At 38.9% G+C, this 21,212-nt stretch overlaps 1 protein-coding gene across 3 annotated transcripts in view; it reads left to right on the top strand.

Annotated features, from left to right (window-relative positions):
* The window catches only part of Rasgrf2 (Ras protein specific guanine nucleotide releasing factor 2), a 254,789-nt gene that overhangs the window by 133,110 nt on the left and 100,467 nt on the right, over positions 1 to 21,212 (top strand). For all 3 annotated transcript variants that reach the window (XM_074077198.1, XM_074077197.1, XM_074077199.1), the window contains exons 13-15: positions 10,520 to 10,602; positions 14,672 to 14,920; positions 15,511 to 15,773. In XM_074077198.1, coding sequence (XP_073933299.1) covers positions 10,520 to 10,602; positions 14,672 to 14,920; positions 15,511 to 15,773 — 595 coding nt within the window. The remainder of the gene's footprint in view (positions 1 to 10,519; positions 10,603 to 14,671; positions 14,921 to 15,510; positions 15,774 to 21,212) is intronic.

Below are 21,212 nucleotides of genomic sequence, written 5' to 3'. Positions count from 1 at the left end.
CTGTGTTATGCTAATCACACGTGACCCTTATTTAAGACAATAAAGTGGTTTCTGAGGACTGATACAATCCCAGTTTCACATAAGGAATTCTGCAAAATTTAAGACTTTTAGTCTTTGCCAGGTCTCTCTTCGAAGCTGTAACTTTGAGGAGGAACAATTGTTTGACTGATTAATTACACCTTTAGTTACACCAGCAGGTCCATAATTAACTGTTGGCGCCTCCAACAAAACATACAAGTGGCTAATGGTCTCAACCAATAATTCTTCCTCTTTTTATCTATTTATAGGGAACAATTTGAGGCAGAAGATTTGACCATTCATTACAGTATAGTGAATCAATCCGTGCTTGTCTCACTGGCATACATAATGGTGTATTAAATAGATTTTGCTATAATTTATGAGAATTAACTAAAATGTAGAATTAAAATTGTCCTCTGAACTTGATTTAGGCAGAAATTTTTTATATTGTGCCAAAGTTTAGACCTGTATAGACAAATTTGTAGCACATAGGACATGCTTTCTCCCTTAAAATAGATTTTCTGGAATCAATAGAGAGTTTTCTCAATTAACAAAAAATGGTGAATTAAAAGAAAAATGGAATATACCTTTCTTCCTACTACTTAGAAGTATTGAGAAAGTCAGAAAAATATGGTGATACTGTAGACCACTGTTCTTTGAACAGGTCCTGCCTTTAGCAAGGTCCTCACAACTGAAAGCAAGATTCAACACTTGTCCAAGAACCAGCTCATCAAAATCACCTGGGGTTTTGTGAACATTTACAGTCTCAGAATCAGCCTAGTTTTTAAAAACTGAACTAAGCTACCCACGACCTAGGAATCTGTTTTTGTTATCCTAACAATTTCCAGGTTTATTATGATTCACACAAGTTCAATGTAACATTATCAAAACCTGACAACCTGCTTATTTTTATGCGATTTTTCTTAACTAAGTGAACTGTATTTGTTTTCCCAGGGCCCCATCATTTCTCCCCAATGGCCAAGATAAATTCTGATATAATCATGAATACCGTTGTACCTCAGTATCCTCAGGGGAATTGGTTCTAGGATCCCCAGGATACTAAAATTTAAGGACGCTGAAGTCCTTTATATAAAATGGTGTAGTATTTGCATGTAACCTACCCACAACCTCCTCTGTACTTTAAATCATCCCTAGTTCGTTTATAATACCTAAAACTGTAAATGCTGTATAAATAGTCATTATACTATATCCTATAGGAAATCATGAAAAGAAAAAAATCTATGTATGGCTCACACAGATGCAATGTTTCCTGGATCTTTTCCATCCACAGTTGGTTCAATCCACATTTGTTGAACCCAGAGAGACATGGAGGATCAATTGCACTATCAGTATGTTCGTATAAACACTTGCATGTGCAAATTCTATTGCTGTTTAACACTTTTCTAGAATGGTGTCCCTTCTTTAAAGTCCCAAAGAGAAGTGAGATAACAGCTGAGAACCCTGGTTGAAATGGAGTAAGTGGACCAGGCCCCCCCCACCCAGAGCCCTGTGTTTTTTACACCATTCTGTCCCTGAAGTTTGGGGAAGGAGTGCATTTTGAAAATGACTCCTCTATTATAAAATGATGAATCTATCTGTCATCTGTCTGTCCCTCTTTTTATCTGTCCTACAGATGAATTAGAGATAGTGTGGCTCTTATCAAAAACCCTTTGTATAACTAAAATATGACTTATTATGTGATTTTTGAGCTAAAGTTCCTATTGCTTGCATATTTTGTTCTTCTGAAACTTGAGTGTAAGTGAAAATTTCTTTTATTCCTGTTGAAAATAATTTTAATGCTTCACACAGTAAATGAGAAAGATTTATGAGTGAGACTTGACATTGGGTACAAAATGTGCAAAAATGGTCATCTAAATTTCTTCTTTTGGATGGTAAGATTTTTTTTTTCCTTTTTCTTTTATTATTCATATGTGCATACAAGGCTTGGTTCATTTCTCCCCCCTGCCCCCACCCCCTCCCTTACCACCCACTCCGCCCCCTCCCTCTCCCCGCCACCCCCTCAATACCCAGCAGAAACTATTTTGCCCTTATCTCTAATTTTGTTGTAGAGAGAGTATAAGCAATAATAGGAAGGAACAAGGGTTTTTGCTGGTTGAGATAAGGATAGCTATACAGGGCATTGACTCACATTGATTTCCTGTGCATGGGTGTTACCTTCTAGGTTAATTCTTCTTGAACTAACCTTTTCTCTAGTAACTGTTCCCCTTTTCCTATTGGCCTCAGTTGCTTTTAAGGTATCTGCTTTAGTTTCTCTGCGTTGAGGGCAACAAATGCTAGCTAATTTTTTAGGTGTCTTACCTATCCTCACCCCTCCCTTGTGTGCTCTTGCTTTTATCATGTGCTCATAGTCCAATCCCCTTGTTGTGTTTACCCTTGATCTAATGTCCACATATGAGGGAGAACATACGATTTTTGGTCTTTTGGGCCAGGCTAACCTCACTCAGAATGATGTTCTCCAATTCCATCCATTTACCAGCCAATGATAACATTTCGTTCTTCTTCATGGCTGCATAGAATTCCATTGTGTATAGATACCACATTTTCTGAATCCATTCATCAGTGGTGGGGCATCTTGGCTGTTTCCATAACTTGGCTATTGTGAATAGTGCTGCACTCAACATGGGTGTGCAGGTGCCTCTGGAGTAACCTGTGTCACAGTCTTTTGGGTATATCCCCAAGAGTGGTATTACTGGATCAAATGGTAGATCGATGTCTAGCTTTTTAAGTAGCCTCCAAATTTTTTCCAGAGTGGTTGTACTAGTCTACATTCCCACCAACAGTGTAAGAGGGTTCCTTTTTCCCCGCATCCTCGCCAATACCTGTTGTTGGTGGTGTTGCTGATGATGGCTATTCTAATAGGGGTGAGGTGGAATCTTAGCATGGTTTTAATTTGCATTTCCTTTATTGCTAGAGATGGTGAGCATTTTTTCATGTGTTTTCTGGCCATTTGAATTTCTTCTTTTGAGAAAGTTATGTTTAGTTCACTTGCCCATTTCTTTACTGGTTCATTAGTTTTGGGAGAATTTAGTTTTTTAAGTTCCCTATATATTCTGGTTATCAGTCCTTTGTCTGATGTATAGTTGGCAAATATTTTCTCCTACTCTGTGGGTGTTCTCTTCAGTTTAGAGACCATTTCTTTTGATGAACAGAAGCTTTTTAGCTCTATGAGGTCCCATTTATCTATGCTATCTCTTAGTTGTTGTGCTGCTGGGGTTTCATTGAGAAAGTTCTTACCTATACCTACTAACTCCAGAGTATTTCCTACTCTTTCCTGTATCAACTTAAGAGTTTGGGGTCTGACATTAAGATCCTTGATCCATTTTGAGTTAATCTTGGTATAGGGTGATATACATGGATCTAGTTTCAGTTTTTTGCAGACTGCTAACCAGTTTTCCCAACAGTTTTTGTTGAAGAGGCTGCTGTTTCTCCATTGTATATTTTTAGCTCCTTTGTCAAAGATAAGTTGGTTATAGCTGAGTGGCTTCATATCTGGGTCCTCTGTTCTGTTCCACTGGTCTTCATGTCTGTTTTTGTGCCAGTTGGATGGTAAGATGTTTATCTCAAGTTCCACTTTTGGCAATTTGAGCTGATTTAGGTCCCCTCTTGCTCCAGAAAGAGATATGTTAAACACCTAGGATCAGTAAAATAAAAAAAAAATTCAAGGGGTTGGGGATTTAGCTTAGTGGAAGAACATTTGCCTAGCAAGTGCAAGGCCCTGAATTCAATTCCCAGCCCTCTCCTCCCAAAAGAAAGAATTTTAAAATCTAGATATTTGCAGGTACAAAGAGAAATCTCTAGTCTGTTTCCCTAACCAGAAACAAGGGAATTTAAAGCTAGATCAGAAAGCTTATAAGCCAAAGACTTAAACACCTGGGAATTACTTTAGATTGGAAATTGGCCCCAAGTCCTAGAGGTATTAACACTTAAGGGGGTGAGAACTAGCCTCAAGCCCATTAAAGTTATTGGGATCCTTATTTAAACCCTGGGCATTGAAGACTGTCCCCTCTGTGAAATAAGAACTGTAAAAACTCTACTCTTTGGCCCAGAAAAGAAATAAGGGCATTTGTCTTTGTCTTAGGTTCTGAATTTTTAAAAATCTCCTTTTAAAAAATGAATGTGTCTCTGGTCTATAATTCAGATTTGTAATATTCACATGCTGTAAAAATTCCAAATTGAGAAATTATTTTAAAAAGAACTTTTCATTATTGATATTTTAAGAAACTTGAAGAAGCAAACACAAACCCACTCTATTAGCAACATTCTATAAACCAGGGCTCATATAAAAAAAATTACAAACCCTGTGAGTAAATATCTATCATGAGCAAGAGTCAGCAGACACAGGGAATAGATGAAGTAGCCCTGGGAGAACTTCAGGCAATAGGGTGGCAACTTGGAAAAGAGTATAAAATAAGAGTGCTTAAAACATAATAAAACTATGAAAGAAAGGAAGAAAGGAACTAAGAAATAAAGAAAGAAAATATATGGAAAGAATTGATCATTGTATAAAAAGGATAAGACCAATCTATCAAAGAACCGAATAGATAATCTAAAAATGGAAACCATAGAAACTATGGCTTCCAATGGCAACCATGGAAAGTCATTAAAGGCAGTGGATCAATCACAGCTGAGGAAAAGGTTAAGAACTAGGTAATAGGTTTATAAGGAAACTACCTCATAGCAAAAAGAGATGGCAAGTATTGAAAGAGAGACTCAGCCATAGGGAGTAGAGTTAGAAGGTACAACATACATCTAATGGGAATTCCAGAAATACTTGAGATAAGAGAGAAGATGCAGTTATCACAGAGAAGATGAGTAGGAATTTTTGAAATAGATAAAAGATATGGGTCCTTATATTGAAGAAGCATACTGAATTCCAAGCTGCATATACTTAAATGAAATCTCATTGAGACATATTGAAACTATAGAAGACCCAATGCAAAAAGAAAAATCTTAGAAGGTAGCAGATTACCTATGACAAGCTAAAAGTTACAAAGATTGAAACTTTCTCACAAGGAGAAACATGTAATAATAGTCATTGTATCTTTGTAATAGTTGAAAAATTGAAACCTATTAATATATGTTATATAAGATATTGACTAAATAAACTCTAATATGTATGTTTTGACCATAGGATATATAGTAGTTAAAATGAATGAATGAACTATACAAATAAACATGAATAAATCTCAAAGCAATGTTGAATAAAAAATACAAACATCTGTAAATTTAAAAAATGCAAAAATATTGTATACTGCAATGGGCAAATGCATGCACATATAGTAAAATAAGAAAACAGGGATAAGGACGGATGAGATGATACCAATAGCTTCACGGTAATTGTTACTTCTGGGTTGGAAAGAGCCTAGTGGAATGGAAGAAATTGTCTTTAATTGTGTTAGTGGAGTTTTATACCTTAGAAGAAAAGGAAGCTTCTATTGCAAATATAGCAAAGTGTTAATATCGCTGCATCTAGGTGGCTTGTATATGAATGTCTCATTCTTTTCTGTACATTTGAAGTGTTTCATAACTAACAGTAAAAATATTAAAATGAAAGATAAAAGTGTATATTTATCCTCTTTTGCCTACATCTCTTAAATTCTAAATTATAAATCACTATATTCATGAAGGCAGAGAGATGACAAAAAAGAAAAACAAATGAAGACTTTCCATTCTGTATCTTAGATGAATAAATTCAGTTAAACACTATCTTAATAGTACTTTTTTTAAAAAACCCTTCATTTTTCATCTTTTTTGTGGTAGTTTTTTGGCATTTTTACTTTCTGTTTCCAATTCTCTTTTATAGAATCACATATTTTTAATGAAATGAAATATTATTTCAGCCAAAGTAGTATTCTAATGTGTATTGATATTAGGTGTAAATAAAAGAAAGATTTTCTGTTTCCTCTCTCAAATGTCTGCAGTACTCTGCCTAAGCTGTTTCTATGCAATGCTGTGAATTTCTATCAAAAATACCTCTGTGTGTCTCTTCTGTTTTTCTGTGCAAAGGTTTCTCAGGTCCCAGGTCACTATTCTCTGGACTGGCACAGTAATAGGTGAGGTTTGCAGGAGAGGAAATACTTGCTTCTTATGCTGAGTATCAGGAAGAAAGGTCTGTTTTGGCTTTGTGGCGTGGGTTTGACTCTCAGCCTTTAGTACTTGGATCACACCCTGTCTCCGGTGGTTACTGTGGAGCGGATTGTTTCAAATGAACAAGGCAGGGTGGTCTTGAGACCCCTTTCCTCTTGACTCGTTTCAAAAAGCACCAATAGGAGCTTCTTTTCTGGCCTTCAGGAGGAGTGGGTTGGGCAAAGTCACTGGGCAAAGAAGATTGTCCTGGGATCCCTGGCTCAGGATATCCCAGAGTTTTGATGGCTTGCTGCAGGAATGCTATCTTTCCCTTCCCTGGTTTGGCACACGAGGCGGGAAATACCCTGTGAATTCACCTGCAAGGGTGGATTTACTGAGTTTTCAGACTCACCCAATTCTGTATTCTTAATGCTCACCCAATTTCTGCATTCCTCAGGGGTTTGGGCTACAAATCCCTAAGAACCAGAAGTTAAACATCTTCTTTCCATGTTCCTGTCTAGGATGAGGCATGGACGGTTTTTTGCAACCCAGGTGTGCAACTCTGGCTGTCTCCAGTGCCCTCTCCTAGCCTGAGCGCCACTTGAACAGGGTGTTCGTGTCTTTAGGTTCTGTATGGGAGCTCTGAAAGGAGTGTGTTTGATCTCACCAGATATTATATCACTTCTGTCCTTGCTTGTACAGCCATCCTAAGGTTGTCTGCGAAATTATACCATTTTCTTAGAAATGGAAAATGAAGTTCTCACAAAACACCATCGCTTTCCTCTCCCATTTCCTGTGTTAATTACCCATGCAGCATCCTTACTGTGCTTTAGAGACATTGGGAATGTCTGAGGGGTAACTGGAAAGGACCGTGGGTGAAGGAACCCCTCCTTCCTCTTCTTACTTAACTATTCTTACTATAAAACCCTTTTCCTGTTATCCTCCAGTCCCCACCACATAGCTTGATAAGAACCCATTTCCATTCCAGGGAAGTGAATTTGAAATAGCATGCTTATTCATTTTGGAAGCTCCTTTAACTATTCTTTCCATTCACCCCCCGCCCCCCGCATCTCCCAGCACTTATCCCAGTGTCTGTCACATAGCAAGTACTTAATAAATGCGGGCATAAGACACCCATTTAGTCGAATCCCCATTGCTATATAATGAGTGCATCTTCTTGGTGCTTTTTGAGAATTCACAAGATAGACTGGTTTTGGTTAAGCTCTGTGTCATTCAAAAGACATATGGCCATACTTTATTACTTTTGAATATTTATTTGCATCAGAAAAAAATTTTAATTGCTTTATAGCAATGGCCATCTTTGATTTTTATTGTGTTTTTTTCTCTTGGTTTATTTCAATAACTCACCAAATTTTACGATTTCTTTCTTCAAAATATTTATCTCCACCCCTTCCTCTTCATTCCTATATCTGCCTCATGGGAGGCATGAATCATTTCATTTCAGAATATTGTTCTGATAATCTGTTGGGTCTCCATTCATTTCTCCCTATTTCACAATGAATACCTCCACAAGGCCAGTTTAGATCTCCCAACATCAATGAGATGCTTAGAAATGGTCAGTGTCAGTCCATCTGCCTTTGGAATAAATCCAATTTTAAGATTCTTTTCTTCACAAGAAACTCTATTATAAACTCGTGTACCAGCCAGCTCCATCCTGCCATCCTTCAGGAGTATTCCCACTGTGCAATGGGGCCATTGATGTGTAATTTCAGCAGGTCCTGACTGAGAGCTCTCTCATAAAAGTGGTGTGGCCTTTTTTTCAGGCCCGGGAGGATACCCACCTACTAGCAGCTTGGATCCCTGGTGGAAACACATTCCATGACTGAACACATACCTAGGGTACTGTAGTTTTAGGACTTGGGAGAGAATATTATTTTCAACTTCCAGCTGCCCAAGACTGACATGACCCAGGGTGAGCAAAGCAGCATTTATTTATTCAGCCTGCAGAGAAGCAGCCTGTGCCCTTTTCTGAAGACTGTGAAGCTGGTGCTTGGAACCAGCTCTGCAGAAGGAGGACCAAGCTCTGAATCACATTCTTTGGGGTCCACCACAGGGATGTTCATCTGAAATTGTTCTTTTCAATCAATGTTGAGGGAGTTTATAAAAAGCATTCTAGTAAAACTTGTAGTTACTTTAAAGATATTGTTGAGGACATTATCCAAGATATTATTCAATATTTTCTTTGAGAGAATTTTTCTCTGGATTCATTGGACTTCTGCTCCACTGTGAATCCAGCTAATTTTGAGGCCCTTTTACAGCAAATATTTTCAACATGGCTTCACTCTAGGTTTCATCTTATTGTTTTCCACCCTTTATCCAAGTCCCTCCGATCTTACCTATTTTGACTTTGATCCTATAGTGTATGTTATAAAAGAGTATAAATTCACATATAATTAAGTTTATAGTTAAAACCATAAATATGTGTATAAAAACATAACACAAAATTATTTCTAGATGCTATACTTTATGGAAATGTATAGAAGGAGAATTTTTAAATATTCAACTTTATTTTCAGAAGCACTTGTAATAATGGCGTAAAATATGAGGAAAAGAAAAAAATTATTTTATTTTTAAGGTAGGGTTTATTGTGATATTTACATATATGCACATAGTGTAGTTTGATCTGATTAGCCATCTTTATTACTCTTTCTCTCCTCCCTTTTGGTTTTACAATGTGTTTCATTGCTCTGGAAAATAAATTTTATTAGAATATATTTATTGTACAAGAGGGATTCATTGTGACAATTCCAAATAGGCTTATATTGCACATTGGTTAGATCATTCTCTCTTCTCTTCCCCTTGACCCTCTTCTTGCCCTACTTAAAGCAATTGCAGGAGGTTTCTTTGTTCTATACCATATAATTGTATGAAGTCCATCCACCATATACCCTCACCTTAATCGCCTTCATTCACCCTCCCCTGCTCACAAGTCCCCATACCCACACTCCATCTTGTCTTGTCTTTCATTATTAATATCTAAGTCAATGTTCAAAGGGGTTTCTCAATGTTTCCTTGCTGTGAGTCTTTTACTTTGGTCTGTTCAGCCCCTTCCATTGCTCTCCCTTACCCCTTTACCTCCCAACCCCCATTTTTTAATAGCTTTCAGTACATATCCTTATTTCCTCCACTTTCACAGATGTTATATTTTATATTGTTGATGCTCTATCATTCTCTTTTCTTTTTCCCTCCTTCCCCGAGTTCCATAGAGTAGTTCCACTGTTACAAACATGTTCTACATATGAGATTGTATATGATCATGTTTGTTTTTGTGTATATGTTTATCTTTTCGAACTATCTTCCTTGTATAAGAGAAAACATGTGGCCTTTGTCTTTCTGAGCCTGGCTTACTTCACTTAACATGTTTTCCTCTGGAAAACAAATTTTTAATAGAGACAAATATGAAAATGGCTGATAGATTGAACAGTTGGGGGATTCCACTGATCTAGTTTCTTATACACATATTCACTCTTTGTGTAGACATTTAGTTGAGGGTAGACCCTGAGATCAGGCTCTGTGCGAGGTCACATTGCAACTGGTCTCTTGGCACTATTTAATTTCAATCACAAAGCACTATGGTATTCTAATGACGAAGTAATTTCTGATTTTAAAATTTATTTACATTTTTTATTTTCTTGTTTTGTTCAAAGGAAATATTTATAATTCAAAATAAATTCTTCTCTAACCCAAAGTAAGCACAGAGGAAAACTTTAAAGTGATAAGGAGCAGACATAAATAATAAAAATGGAAATTTAGCAAAAGTTTCTGAGTACTCTTAGAAAAGAGAAGAAGCTTGCAGGGCTTTAAAGCCTGCCAGAAGCAAGGAGATATTATACTCTGCCCCTCACCAGCCCTCATGGTGCCAACAGAAACTGCTAGAGAAACTAGTAAGATGTGGGAATTTATTGGCAAAAAGATACCTGAGAAGTGGGCACAGAGCTTAGTAGTGAGATAATAGGAATTTCATCCAAGATTTCTAATCTGACTACTCCATATCACCCCTGGTGGCAGAAAATGAATATCGCAGGGGCAATCACAGCTCAAAATAAAGTTATAAACTTCCCAAGTAGTGTTGGGATTGCCAGAGAGTTGTAATGATGTGACATTGTGGTCAGAATTCTCAGGAAACGCATTATGGGACAATATGGCCCTTGTATCTATCCTCAGTTGTTTGTCAGGCGTTTGGTTGATGCACAGTTTGCATATATAGATATTGAATCTGTTTCACAATGTGTAATGTTCACCTCTTCTGTTGCTGCTTCTCTCTCTCTCTCTCTCTTTCTAACACAAAGAAATTAGAAAATAAATTAGTTTTTTGGCTATAAGCATTTCTGAGAATATATGATCTGCCTAGGTTTTCATGTGGGTTTTAATTGCCTATTTTTTAATTTCACAGTGTGTGGACAATATACGATGTAATGGTTTAATGACTATAGTGTTTGAAGAGAATTCCAAAGTTACTGTGCCACATATGATTAAGTAAGTGCAACAGTCCTTTCCCTTACATTTTAATCAAGATCAAAATGGCAGAGAATGTAAAAATCTCAAATAAAATATTGCTTCAGTAGGATTCTGCTTCTTATTGAGAATATGTTTCTTGACAGTCATGCAATAATTCACATTGTGCCATTGTAAATAATAAGGCTATCAAATTGTTCTCCAGATTCACAGTTTATTTTATTGACTCATAATATAAAAAAATTATTTTTCATACTGTTAACATTCATTTAGGACAAAACCCTTATCAAAATGTTCCAGTTCAATATGAAAGCTTGAAGTAGTGACAGCCAGATCTGTTCAAGGTCAGGGGATGGACGAGCTGTGGCTGACTTACTTGGCATCCCCTAGCTGGTGTGAATTCGGTTTCCCAGCTTTGGCTGGAGAGATATGCTTAGATTTTGAACACACCTAGTAAATTGAATCAACTGTCTTGGCTGTGGTACCTTCTGCCCACTGTCTGTATCTGATTTGACCCAGAGACTGTCTTCTTAGGGCTGCCATCCTCATCTATAAATGTCCCAATGAAGTAAATCCTATAGCTTAAAGGGATTGCTAGGGAAGCTATAGCTTAAAATGAGAAGTTCTATCAGTAACTGTGTGCTAGAGCTCTCTGTGTTAATGCTCGTGTCTATATATACTATTTTCTTTTCAAATTAAGAAACTGTTTGGGGAGTGCTTCAAAGTGGACCAAATTGTTCCTTACTCTCATTTTTTTGGTTATTTGCATTCTCAATTTCAAGAGTCAAGTGCATTTTAAAAAACAATTCAGCTGTTTCTTTTAAACAAAAGTTACTTGAAACTAAGAACATGTTTCTTTCATGCCTCCTCATCTATAAAATGTGGATATTTTGAGATGTGAACTATTTATGCTGAGACAATAAATAATGTTAACTTTAGAAGGATGACTTTGCTCTTCTGAAACATTAACTACAGTTATCATGATCTGAATGCTATGAGTTGTAGAACTTAGATTAAGACAGGGCTTATAATAGTAGAGAAATATAATTTATAAAACAATGATAGTACTTTAAATTATTAGTCAAAATTTAAAATATTTTGGCAAGGACCATTTTAAAACTCTAGAGCAAAGATTTCTTTCTCTTTTTTTGTCAGTATTGGGGCTTGAACTCAAGGCCTAATGCTTGCTAGACAGGTGCTCTACCACTTGAGCCACTCCATCAGCCTCAAAAGATTTCTTTTCTATTCTATTTTCCAGGCTTTTAATCTAGTATTATAAAAATCTATGATGCTAAGATTAAGTATGAGTATTGAATAGGAAGTTAGAAGGCCTATAGTATGGCCTAATTTGTTTGAATTCTCATCATTGAATTTCCTTCATTGAATTAGAATTTCCTTAATTTTTAACATGGGATTCTTATTTTAACGTTTCACAAACACACGCATGCATACACACCACATACACATGATTTCATTCTTTTAGACGTAGTGTTTGGTCGTTATACAGCCATGACAGGCCAACTGCTTTGGAGTTACAGTGTGTGTCAGACAGTGCAGCTGTGTTAGAAGCCCCTGAGCCAGGACAGCTGCACAATCAGTCCACACACATCATGCTGACTTTCAAAGGTAACACAAATGAGAACTAGTTTTATGTCTGGTCATTTGTGGCTACTGTCCCTTATCATCCCAATTTTACCAGTGTACTAGTCCAATTTATTTGCATAACCACTTTCCTACAGAGCAAAACTTTTCTGTCTTTGGGTGCACAGAGGAGACACCAAATGAGTGGAAACTACTGTCCTTCTAGGACAGGAATCTGTTTCTTGGGCTGTAGGAGTTTTCTTTTTTTTAACATTAAGACATCTAAACTATACTAGATTTATTCCTAAGACTGAGTAGAGGTCTTACATTTCTCCTTTTTAGTTCTCTCAGCCTCCCTGAGCCTGGCTCTCCTCAATCACAAGAAAGAGGATGATTTTGCCAACTCTATCCACCCTAAACTCTCCATCTCTCCTTCCCTGTGCATCTGTCTCCATGGCTACATGCATGGGGGAGGTGGGTGGAAGCCACAGTGTTTGGAGTTAAAAGAAAAAAATGTCCTGTCATAATTATGTCTTGTTATGGACATGATATCACTTTGTAGCACTCACTTTCTTTTATACCTTATCAATTACAACAGATGATTTGGTTTTGATCTCCTATAATTGCTTTTTATCTGTTTACCTGAAAGGAGCTGCTATTATCACAGGAGGCTTAAACAACACTTTCTGTCTTTCTTGAGAATCCCTTAGGAAATAAAGTAAGATCTTATTCAGTGTAATAAAAGAAAATTAAGTAATTTCATAATATTTAATTTCTTTTCTTAAAATGAAAATGCAATCACAATTTTGAAGGACAGTGGTATAATTATTTTAATTTCATTTCATGCTGGCTTAGACATGATTTTTTTCCCCCTAGTGTTTTGAACAAACTAATTATAATCAAAAGATGCAAAGCTCAAAACTACAATTAGAATGCAAAATCATGACGACCATTAGGTGAAAATATCCCTTTCAAAGGTATCTGGGTTATGGCTTTCTTTCTTTTAATATTTGACCTCTACTTAGAAAATGAAGATTTTTGGTGGAAAACAATGAGAGAAAAAGTAATTCATTCGGCCATTTTGGAATGGATTTAGAGTCAGATCTTTATTTTATTTTATTTTTTTTGAGGGTCACATAGTGAGTAGAGGAAAGAGCCACACTATTTTCCAGAATCTCCAAAGATGTGCTGTGTATTCCCAAAATCAATAATGTGACTAGAGCTAACAAGCAGCCACCCTTTTTCAGGTCCTCTGCAGGGGTAGACTGGTCGTTTAAAATGCTCGTTCAGGCTGCAATTGAACTACTTCTTCTTGAACTGAGCATACATTGAGCTGGAAAGCTTCCAACAGCAAGCTAACAAACCTATTGATTCCTTTTTATCCAAAAGAAAATAAATATATAATGTCAAATCCCTTGTAGTGCTAAAAGGACTATGTAAGAGCTCTCACAACAAGCCAACTGGTTCTAACAAGCAGTTGGCTCGCTGACAGTCACTGATCCTGTGGATATCCTTTATTGAAGTGGTGAAATCCAGGACTTTGTTGGTTGCTTGTTGTGATGCTTCAGTGAAGGGATCAGGGATCTTAGAAGGAAGCGCAGGCTACCAGCAGTTCTAGTGGTCCACCTGAAGAGGCTGCCAGGGGAACAGCCCTGTAGTGAGGGGTGGTAAGCAGCCAGATGAGAGATTTTGCACAATGATAAAAGTAGAGCTTTCCAGGATGGTGGTGGTAGGTACTGTGGAGGGGACCATATTTCATCTACTACTATTTTTAATAAGTTCATTTTCAATACTGCAGAATATTGAACACATAACAAAAATACAGCATATCAATTTACCAGTTAAATTGCATTCAGGAAATATAAACACATTAATAAGTCAAGAAGAATGAATTAAAAACATTCAATTCAGGAAGTTAGGAAAAAGAATGAGAAACTGCACTGTAGAAAGGTATAGGAAGGAAACAATTGAGATAAGAGCAGATATTAAGGAGTTAAAATGTAAAAAACACAGTAGACTTGGAAAACAGCTGGTTCTGGAGGACAAAATACTGAATTGCATACTATATGTTAATCATTAGATAACAGTTAGAGCTGTGTCTTTTCCTCCCCAGTGTGGGTGGTTGTCACTGCTTTTTAAGCACACATCTGATATTCTGCTTTAAGGGCATAAGAAATGCCTTTTCTTCCTCCAGAAGTGGACTTTTGGTCTCATTGTCTTAATGTGATTGAAGTACACAGTCCACACAGGGGAATGAGTTATTATGACGCCTTCCACATCAATCCTGTCCTTCCTTCCTTAGAGTGGCGTACTGACGTGTAATGTTCTCAAACACACTTGAGTTTTATAGCACTCTGGTATCAACATATCAACATGCACTTCTCTCCATCTATCAAATGCAATGGGAAACCCACACACTCAGTTTACTTTTACAAATGCTGAAGGGCTCAGTGACAGAGGGGGAATCCTGGTCCCAGTTTAGGTTAATGCATTCCTGCCTTGCATGTAGGTCTGATGCCCGTCTACATAAAGATGACATTGACATTTGCTTCAGTAAAACCCTCAACTCCTGCAAAGTGCCCCAGATCCGCTATGCCAGCGTGGAGCGCCTCTTGGAGCGGCTGACCGACCTGCGGTTTCTGAGCATCGATTTCCTGAACACCTTCCTGCACACCTACCGCATTTTCACCACAGCCACTGTAGTGCTGTCGAAGCTCTCTGACATCTACAAGAGGCCTTTCACCTCCATCCCCGTCAGGTATGTGGGATTTGCCCTCCTGGGTCTCCATGCAGATGTCAGCCTTGCCTCTCAGGCAGGCTAAGGTATTGGTTCACCTTTGAACTTACCATGCCCCACTAGGGGAAGTGTTAGGGACGGTCACAGAGTTTCCCAGGGAAGGAATTGAAGTCTCCAAGTGGCCTTTGATAGCTCAGTGATTATTCAAAAGCTAACTCAATTGTTTTAAGCTTTTCTTTTCTTTTTTTTTTGAGGGGGGGCAATTGTGCTTTTCAAAGTTAATATTTGTAAGAATCATGGGGTTGGGGAGTGTCTTGTTAAATTGGTCTGGATGGAACCTAAGTTCTGTATGTCTGTCAGGGTCCCCCAGAGACATTAGTGCTACTGGTCCTTAAGGGAACACAGCCTAGTTGCAAGGAATTAGACAATGCCCAAAGAGTGTGTGTCTTCCTCTGGCAAGTGCAGTATGCATGTGGCACTTAGATGGAGGAAAATCTAGTAGAAGTGTGATAGTATTGTGATCTTTTAATGTAGGGAGCATGTTCTCTGAGACACTGTCTTTGCTTAGTCACTTGATACAATCGTTTAACAATGTTTGCTCTTATTTTTAGGTCATTAGAGCTATTTTTTGCTACCAGTCAGAACAACAGAGGTGAACATTTGGTGGATGGAAAATCCCCGCGTCTGTGTCGCAAGTTCTCTTCCCCACCACCACTGGCAGTGTCCAGAACGTCCTCCCCAGTGAGGGCCAGAAAGCTGTCTCTGACTTCCCCCTTGAACTCAAGGATGGGAGCCCTGGACCTGACCACGTCTTCCTCTTCCAGCAGTCCTACCACCATTCACAGCCCAGCTGCGTCCCCACCACCACACTCCGGTAAGATACCACTGGGTCCTAGCAGAGGCCTCTGTCCTCCAGAGCAAAGCCTGGGGTCTGTAGAAGAAAATGTAGATAACCCCTAGCTGGGTCTGTGTAACAAGCAGAAGTGAAAACGGTGATCACACCCCGCATTGCTGGCACCTGCTTCCCCACCATTCCTTCTGGAACCCTAACTCCCTTTCTTTACAAAAGCTCTCCTACCTCTGTGTAAAGTAGGATGGATACAATGGCTAGTTAGAACATTCCTGTAGCTTCTCCAGTCCTTGGAGAACAGAACAGAGTTAGTTGTCCTCAGCCCATACAGTCACTGGCTGGCTGTAATCAGCTTTCTATTGAAGGGATGGCATATCAGGATGGTGTAACAGGAGGGTTCTTAGAATTGGGTTAAGGCTGGTTGGCTGAAGTGCCTACCACATCAAGGAAGGTTGTTTCTCCACTTCCATTGTCTTCCCTAAGTACCTGTGTTGCTTTCCTTTCCCTGGTAAGGATGACCTTGCCTGGAAGCACTGAAATGTGCTTCCGTATTACACGAGAGGTATAGGGAGAAAAGTCAAAGCAAAGACTTAATTGTCTGCGACACCACCAAAATGTTTTTTTTATTATTTTGTTTTTATTTTTGTGGCATGAGGGTTTGAACTCAATGCCTCATGCTTGCTAGGCAGGCACTCTACCATTTGAGTCACTCCACTAGCCCAAAAACATTTTTTTAAGCGTGGATGAAATAATTTGTTTCCTGCTTATGTTCTGTTACGAGTTCTATCACACATAAAATAAAGTACATTCTCATCTCCCAAGGCCTTCAGATCTTGAGACCTGGATGCTGGCTTCCTCTCCACTCCCTCCTCTTGCACATTCCCTCATCTGCTAGGCTACAGTCATATTTATTTACAATTTATGCCTCAGAAACAACCTTGTATGTTCCTGCTGCACGGTCTTTATACTTGTTCTTTTTCTGCCTAGTCAGACTTTCCCCATGGAAGCTCTGAAGATCAACTTAAATCACAGTCTTTTCTATACCCTCAGTACCTTGGCCAATGCATGGCAAGGAGTAAACTTTTGTGACTGAGCCAGGGCTGGTGACTCATGCCTGTAATACCAGTTACTCAGGAAGCAGAGAGGATTGTGGTTTGAGGCCACCCTGGGCAAAAATGTTAGACCCCCATCTCAACAAACAGGCTGGGTGTGATGGTGCATGTCTATGGTCTCAGCTCTGGGAAGCAGAGATGATTGATCTCTGATGCTGGCCCCAAGCAAAAAGCTTGAGACCTTACCTGAAAAAAAAAAAAAAAACTACTGCAAAAAGGGGTGGGGATGTGGCTCAAATGATGGAGGCCTGCTTAGCAAGCGTGAAGCCCTGAGTTTAAACCCTAGTACCACCAAAACAACAACAACACAAATTTGTGTTGAATGAAAGTAAAACACTGGCTTAACTAATGGAGTCCACTGGTGCATCACCTGGTCTTCCTCAGCATGGTGTTGTGGGGGCTGAAGAGGGTGATGTTTGTTGCTTTTAAAATCTAGTGTTTCTATGAAGAACAGAAGCACAGTTTCACAGGCAAATTAACAGAGCTTTTTTCGCTGTGTAATAACTGATTTATTTATTATTGATAATGTAAAACTTGGGCAGTAAATCCAAGTGTGCAAATTTCAAGGAGGATCATCCAGATGGAAGACAGACTCTTGCCTTTCTATCTTCCTGAACCTTCCATGTTCTGTCTCTTTTAGATCATTTAAATAGGCTTGCTGAGTGAAGTACTTAATGGAATTTTAACTGGAGTGGTTGTCATCATCAAAAGTAGCACTCTTTTTAACAAGAAATCCTTTAAATTGACAAGTTAGCAACTAAGGAGGAGGAAAGGGGGAAGGCAATTAAAAAGTCATTAGAACAACAAGCTTCAGCAAAATCCTGTTGAATTCTTCTCAGGAATAAGGAGCCCTCGTGCAGCCTGACAACTGCAGCTGGGGTTCCATCCACAGGACATTTGGAGGGTGTGGGAGGCTCTTTCTCCTCCTCTATTGATTGTGGTAAATAGAGAATCATCTGGATTCTCATGTTCTTCGGAGTTAGAACAGCTTTAGGAACAAGCATTTCGCTGCCAGACCTTAGCAGCCCCAAGTCTGCTGTCCCACACATGGAGTCACGGAGGGAGCCTCTTCTTGGTTCAGGGCATAGTGTGTGCTCCAGAGTCCCTGATGGTAGCACACAATAAGATGCTGCCTGGTCCCTCCAATTCTAGTTATGTGTATAAAATAGACACAACTGTAAGGGCAGGTGGTCCACGAGGGGTAGACAGAGTGCTTTGGAAACTGACAAGCATGGGACGCCATGCCTGGTGAGCAGAAGCCGGAAGTATCTAATACAAGTGAGTTGGAGAAAGGAGAGGCCAAATTCTGGGCACGGAGAAAGGCTGAGCACAGGGCTGGTGGTAAGCCTTGGTGGTGGCTGTTATTTCTGAAAGCCAGAGACAGTGTTGTTTCTTGAAGGGGCAGCTTTTGTCCTGTTTTGGCACCATGGGCAGCCCTGGAGAGCAGACCCTAGACCAGGCATTTTAGGACTTTCTATCATTGAATAAAACTTAAAACCACAAAAATGCTTCTAATTTTTTTCCTCTTCTTGTTCTTTTTACTATCTTAACCATTTTTAAGTTAGGAGAGCTCAGTAGTTCGGTACATTCAAACAGATCACCAGACTTATACCCATTAAACAAAACTTCATTTCTTCCTCTCCTAGGCCCTGGCAACCACCATTCTCCTGTTTGCTTTTCTGAGTCTAACTACTTTAAGTACCTCATAAAAGTGGAATCACACAGCATTTGACACTTTGTGGCTAGATTATTTCATGTATGCTGTAGCATGGGATAGGATTTTCTTCATTTTTAAGGTTGAATGGTCCGTTGTATGTGTATGGCACATTTTCTTTATCTGATTGTCAGAGGACATTTGAGTCACTGCTGCCTCTTGACTGTCGTGTATAATGCTGCAAAAGAAATGAGATGCAGGCATCTCTTCAATATCTCAGTTTCAATTCTATCTATCATCTATCATCTATCTATCTATCCTTCTATCTATCTATCCTTCTATCTACCTGTCTACATTTACCTGTCCACAGTACAATAGTTGGATCACATGATAGTTCTATTTTTCAGTTATTGATGACTATCCATGTTGTTTTGTGTTGTGACTGTAACATTTTGCATTCCCATCAACGGTGCACAGGGTTCCACGTGCTCACCATCACTTGTTATTTGGGGGTGTTTCTTAAGCACTGACCATTCTAATGGGTGTGAGGTGGGAATCTTTCTTCTTTTTTTCCCTTTTTTATAATTTCCACCAGTTGTATTTTAGTTTGGCTAAGCCCTCGTGGTTGGATATTATTATTATTGTTGTTGTCAGGGACTGTACTAGGGTTTGAACTTAGGACCTTGCACTTGCTAGGCAGGTGCTCTGTCTCTTCAGCCATGCTCCCAGCCCCTTTTTTGCTTTAGATATTTTTCAGGTAGAGCCTTGTGCCTTTTGCCTGGCTTTGGATCACAATCCTCCTACCTATACCACTGCACATAACTAAATTACAGCTATGTACCACCATGCCTGGCTTGTTTGTTGAGATGGGATCTTGCTAAGTTTTTTTTTTTCATTTTTCTTTTATTATTCATATGTGCATACAAGGCTTGGTTCATTTCTCCCCCCTGCCCCCACCCCCTCCCTTACCACCCACTCTGCCTCCTCCCTCTCCCCTCGATCTTGCTAAGTTTTTAGCTAGACTGCCCTCAAACCATGATCCTTCTACTGTCTGCCTCCTGAATAGCTGAGATTACAGTCATGTACCACCATGCCTGGCCCTAATTTCTTTTAATGCATTTATTTTCCATTTTATCCCTAAAAACATGTAAGGTGGTACTTCAAAGAGGCACATAGTATAACTGGATTAAAAATAAAATAGGTAAGGAAATCAGGAAATGGGAAGAAAAGGAGAAAAGTTGTGTGAGAACAGGGGTATGGAATACTGTGTGGTGCTCTGCAGCTCCTAGAGTCCCCCTGAGTTTAGTTCTCAGCTGACAGAATAAAGACAGGAATGTAATCAACCACATGATCCATACTGAAAGCTAGGAATCAGTTGGTTGTGTGGGTACATCTTTTTTGACTATTGAGACTCCATAAAGAAATCCCTGGAGATAAAAATCTTAGAATTTAGACTGGGACTTTTCACATTTTTCTCAATAGGTAAAACAAAAGAGTCATAGACTTAGTATTTTCCTTTACTCTGCATTGGTGTATGGGCAGTATTGGTCAAGAATAGATTTAGGGAAGTAATGGGTGCACACTTCCAGCATCAGTCTAAAAGTTCAATGGGCATGTGTGTGCGTGTGCTTGAGGTGTCTGTGGAAGCCAGGACTCCTGCCCTGTGAACCCTATTGTCTAGTCTTGAAGATTCCAATTGGCAAACAAAAAGGAGATGCTGATCTGTCTTTAATTTGAAAGATATTTGCATGTGCTTTGCATAATGTTAACAGTTAAAACAGTTGGCACACTTGAATATGCATCCTATGCCAAGAGTTCACACACTTCTGCTTTTCTCTTATGGATACAACCCCACATGCTCTCATTGTGTAATATCAGTTTTACCCATGACATCCATTCTGAGACCAAAGCTTGGTCTCTCACTGCTTTCCATGCTTTCCACCTAAACAATTTCAGAGCCTGCTCTTTGAAAAATGCTGGTGACCTTTGTACAATTTTGTGTCATTGCAACGATAATGACAGTTTTGCAATATTTTCTGGCAAGAGAATTTCAAATGGAGTGAAAGGAAAGAAGAAAAATAGGAAATATCTTTGAAAATGAGCCAGGCAATGAATTTTTACAGAAAAAATAATGTTACTTAATTTCCTCCCAGTCTAATCCCAAAACATGTCCCAGGATCACCCAACAATCACTCTCTTCTATAAGCCAGACCCTACCTTCCTCTACCCCAGATGTTTCTACAAATCAAGTATCAGTCTGACTCCATGATGGGTTCTCAATGAAAACCTGATCAGTGGCAAATAAGAAAAGAAACCTAAAGAGTCACTTGTTGTATGGGGCCCTTTACCCAATCAGTGTTCACTCAGACCACAGCTGTACAACTTAGCCCTCTAAGTGTGGCTGCCTAATGTCTGCTTCTGGGTTTTTAGTTTGAAAATTGCCTGCCTGTGGGCTGAAAGTGCTCCTGATTTTAGCATTTGTTTTGAGCCCACATCTGCCCACTCCTCCTGCAGACAAAGCTGTTGCATGGAGTTTGATTGAAAGTGAACAAGCCAGAAGGAAATGGTTCCCCTGCCCCAACACGCTGGCATGATTTCTTCTCTCTGCAGGTAACCTAGTAGTGTTATTTTTGCTTTCCTACCGTCTAGGAGCATTTGGGATCCTGTTATTCCCTCCATGGGAGGTTTTTTTGGGTT

The sequence above is a fragment of the Castor canadensis genome, chromosome 6 (assembly GCF_047511655.1).
Source record: "Castor canadensis chromosome 6, mCasCan1.hap1v2, whole genome shotgun sequence".
In the NCBI taxonomy this organism is placed as follows: Eukaryota; Metazoa; Chordata; class Mammalia; order Rodentia; family Castoridae; genus Castor; species Castor canadensis.
The sequence above is the reverse complement of the archived record's forward strand: the minus strand, read 5'-3'. Positions and strand labels throughout refer to the sequence as shown.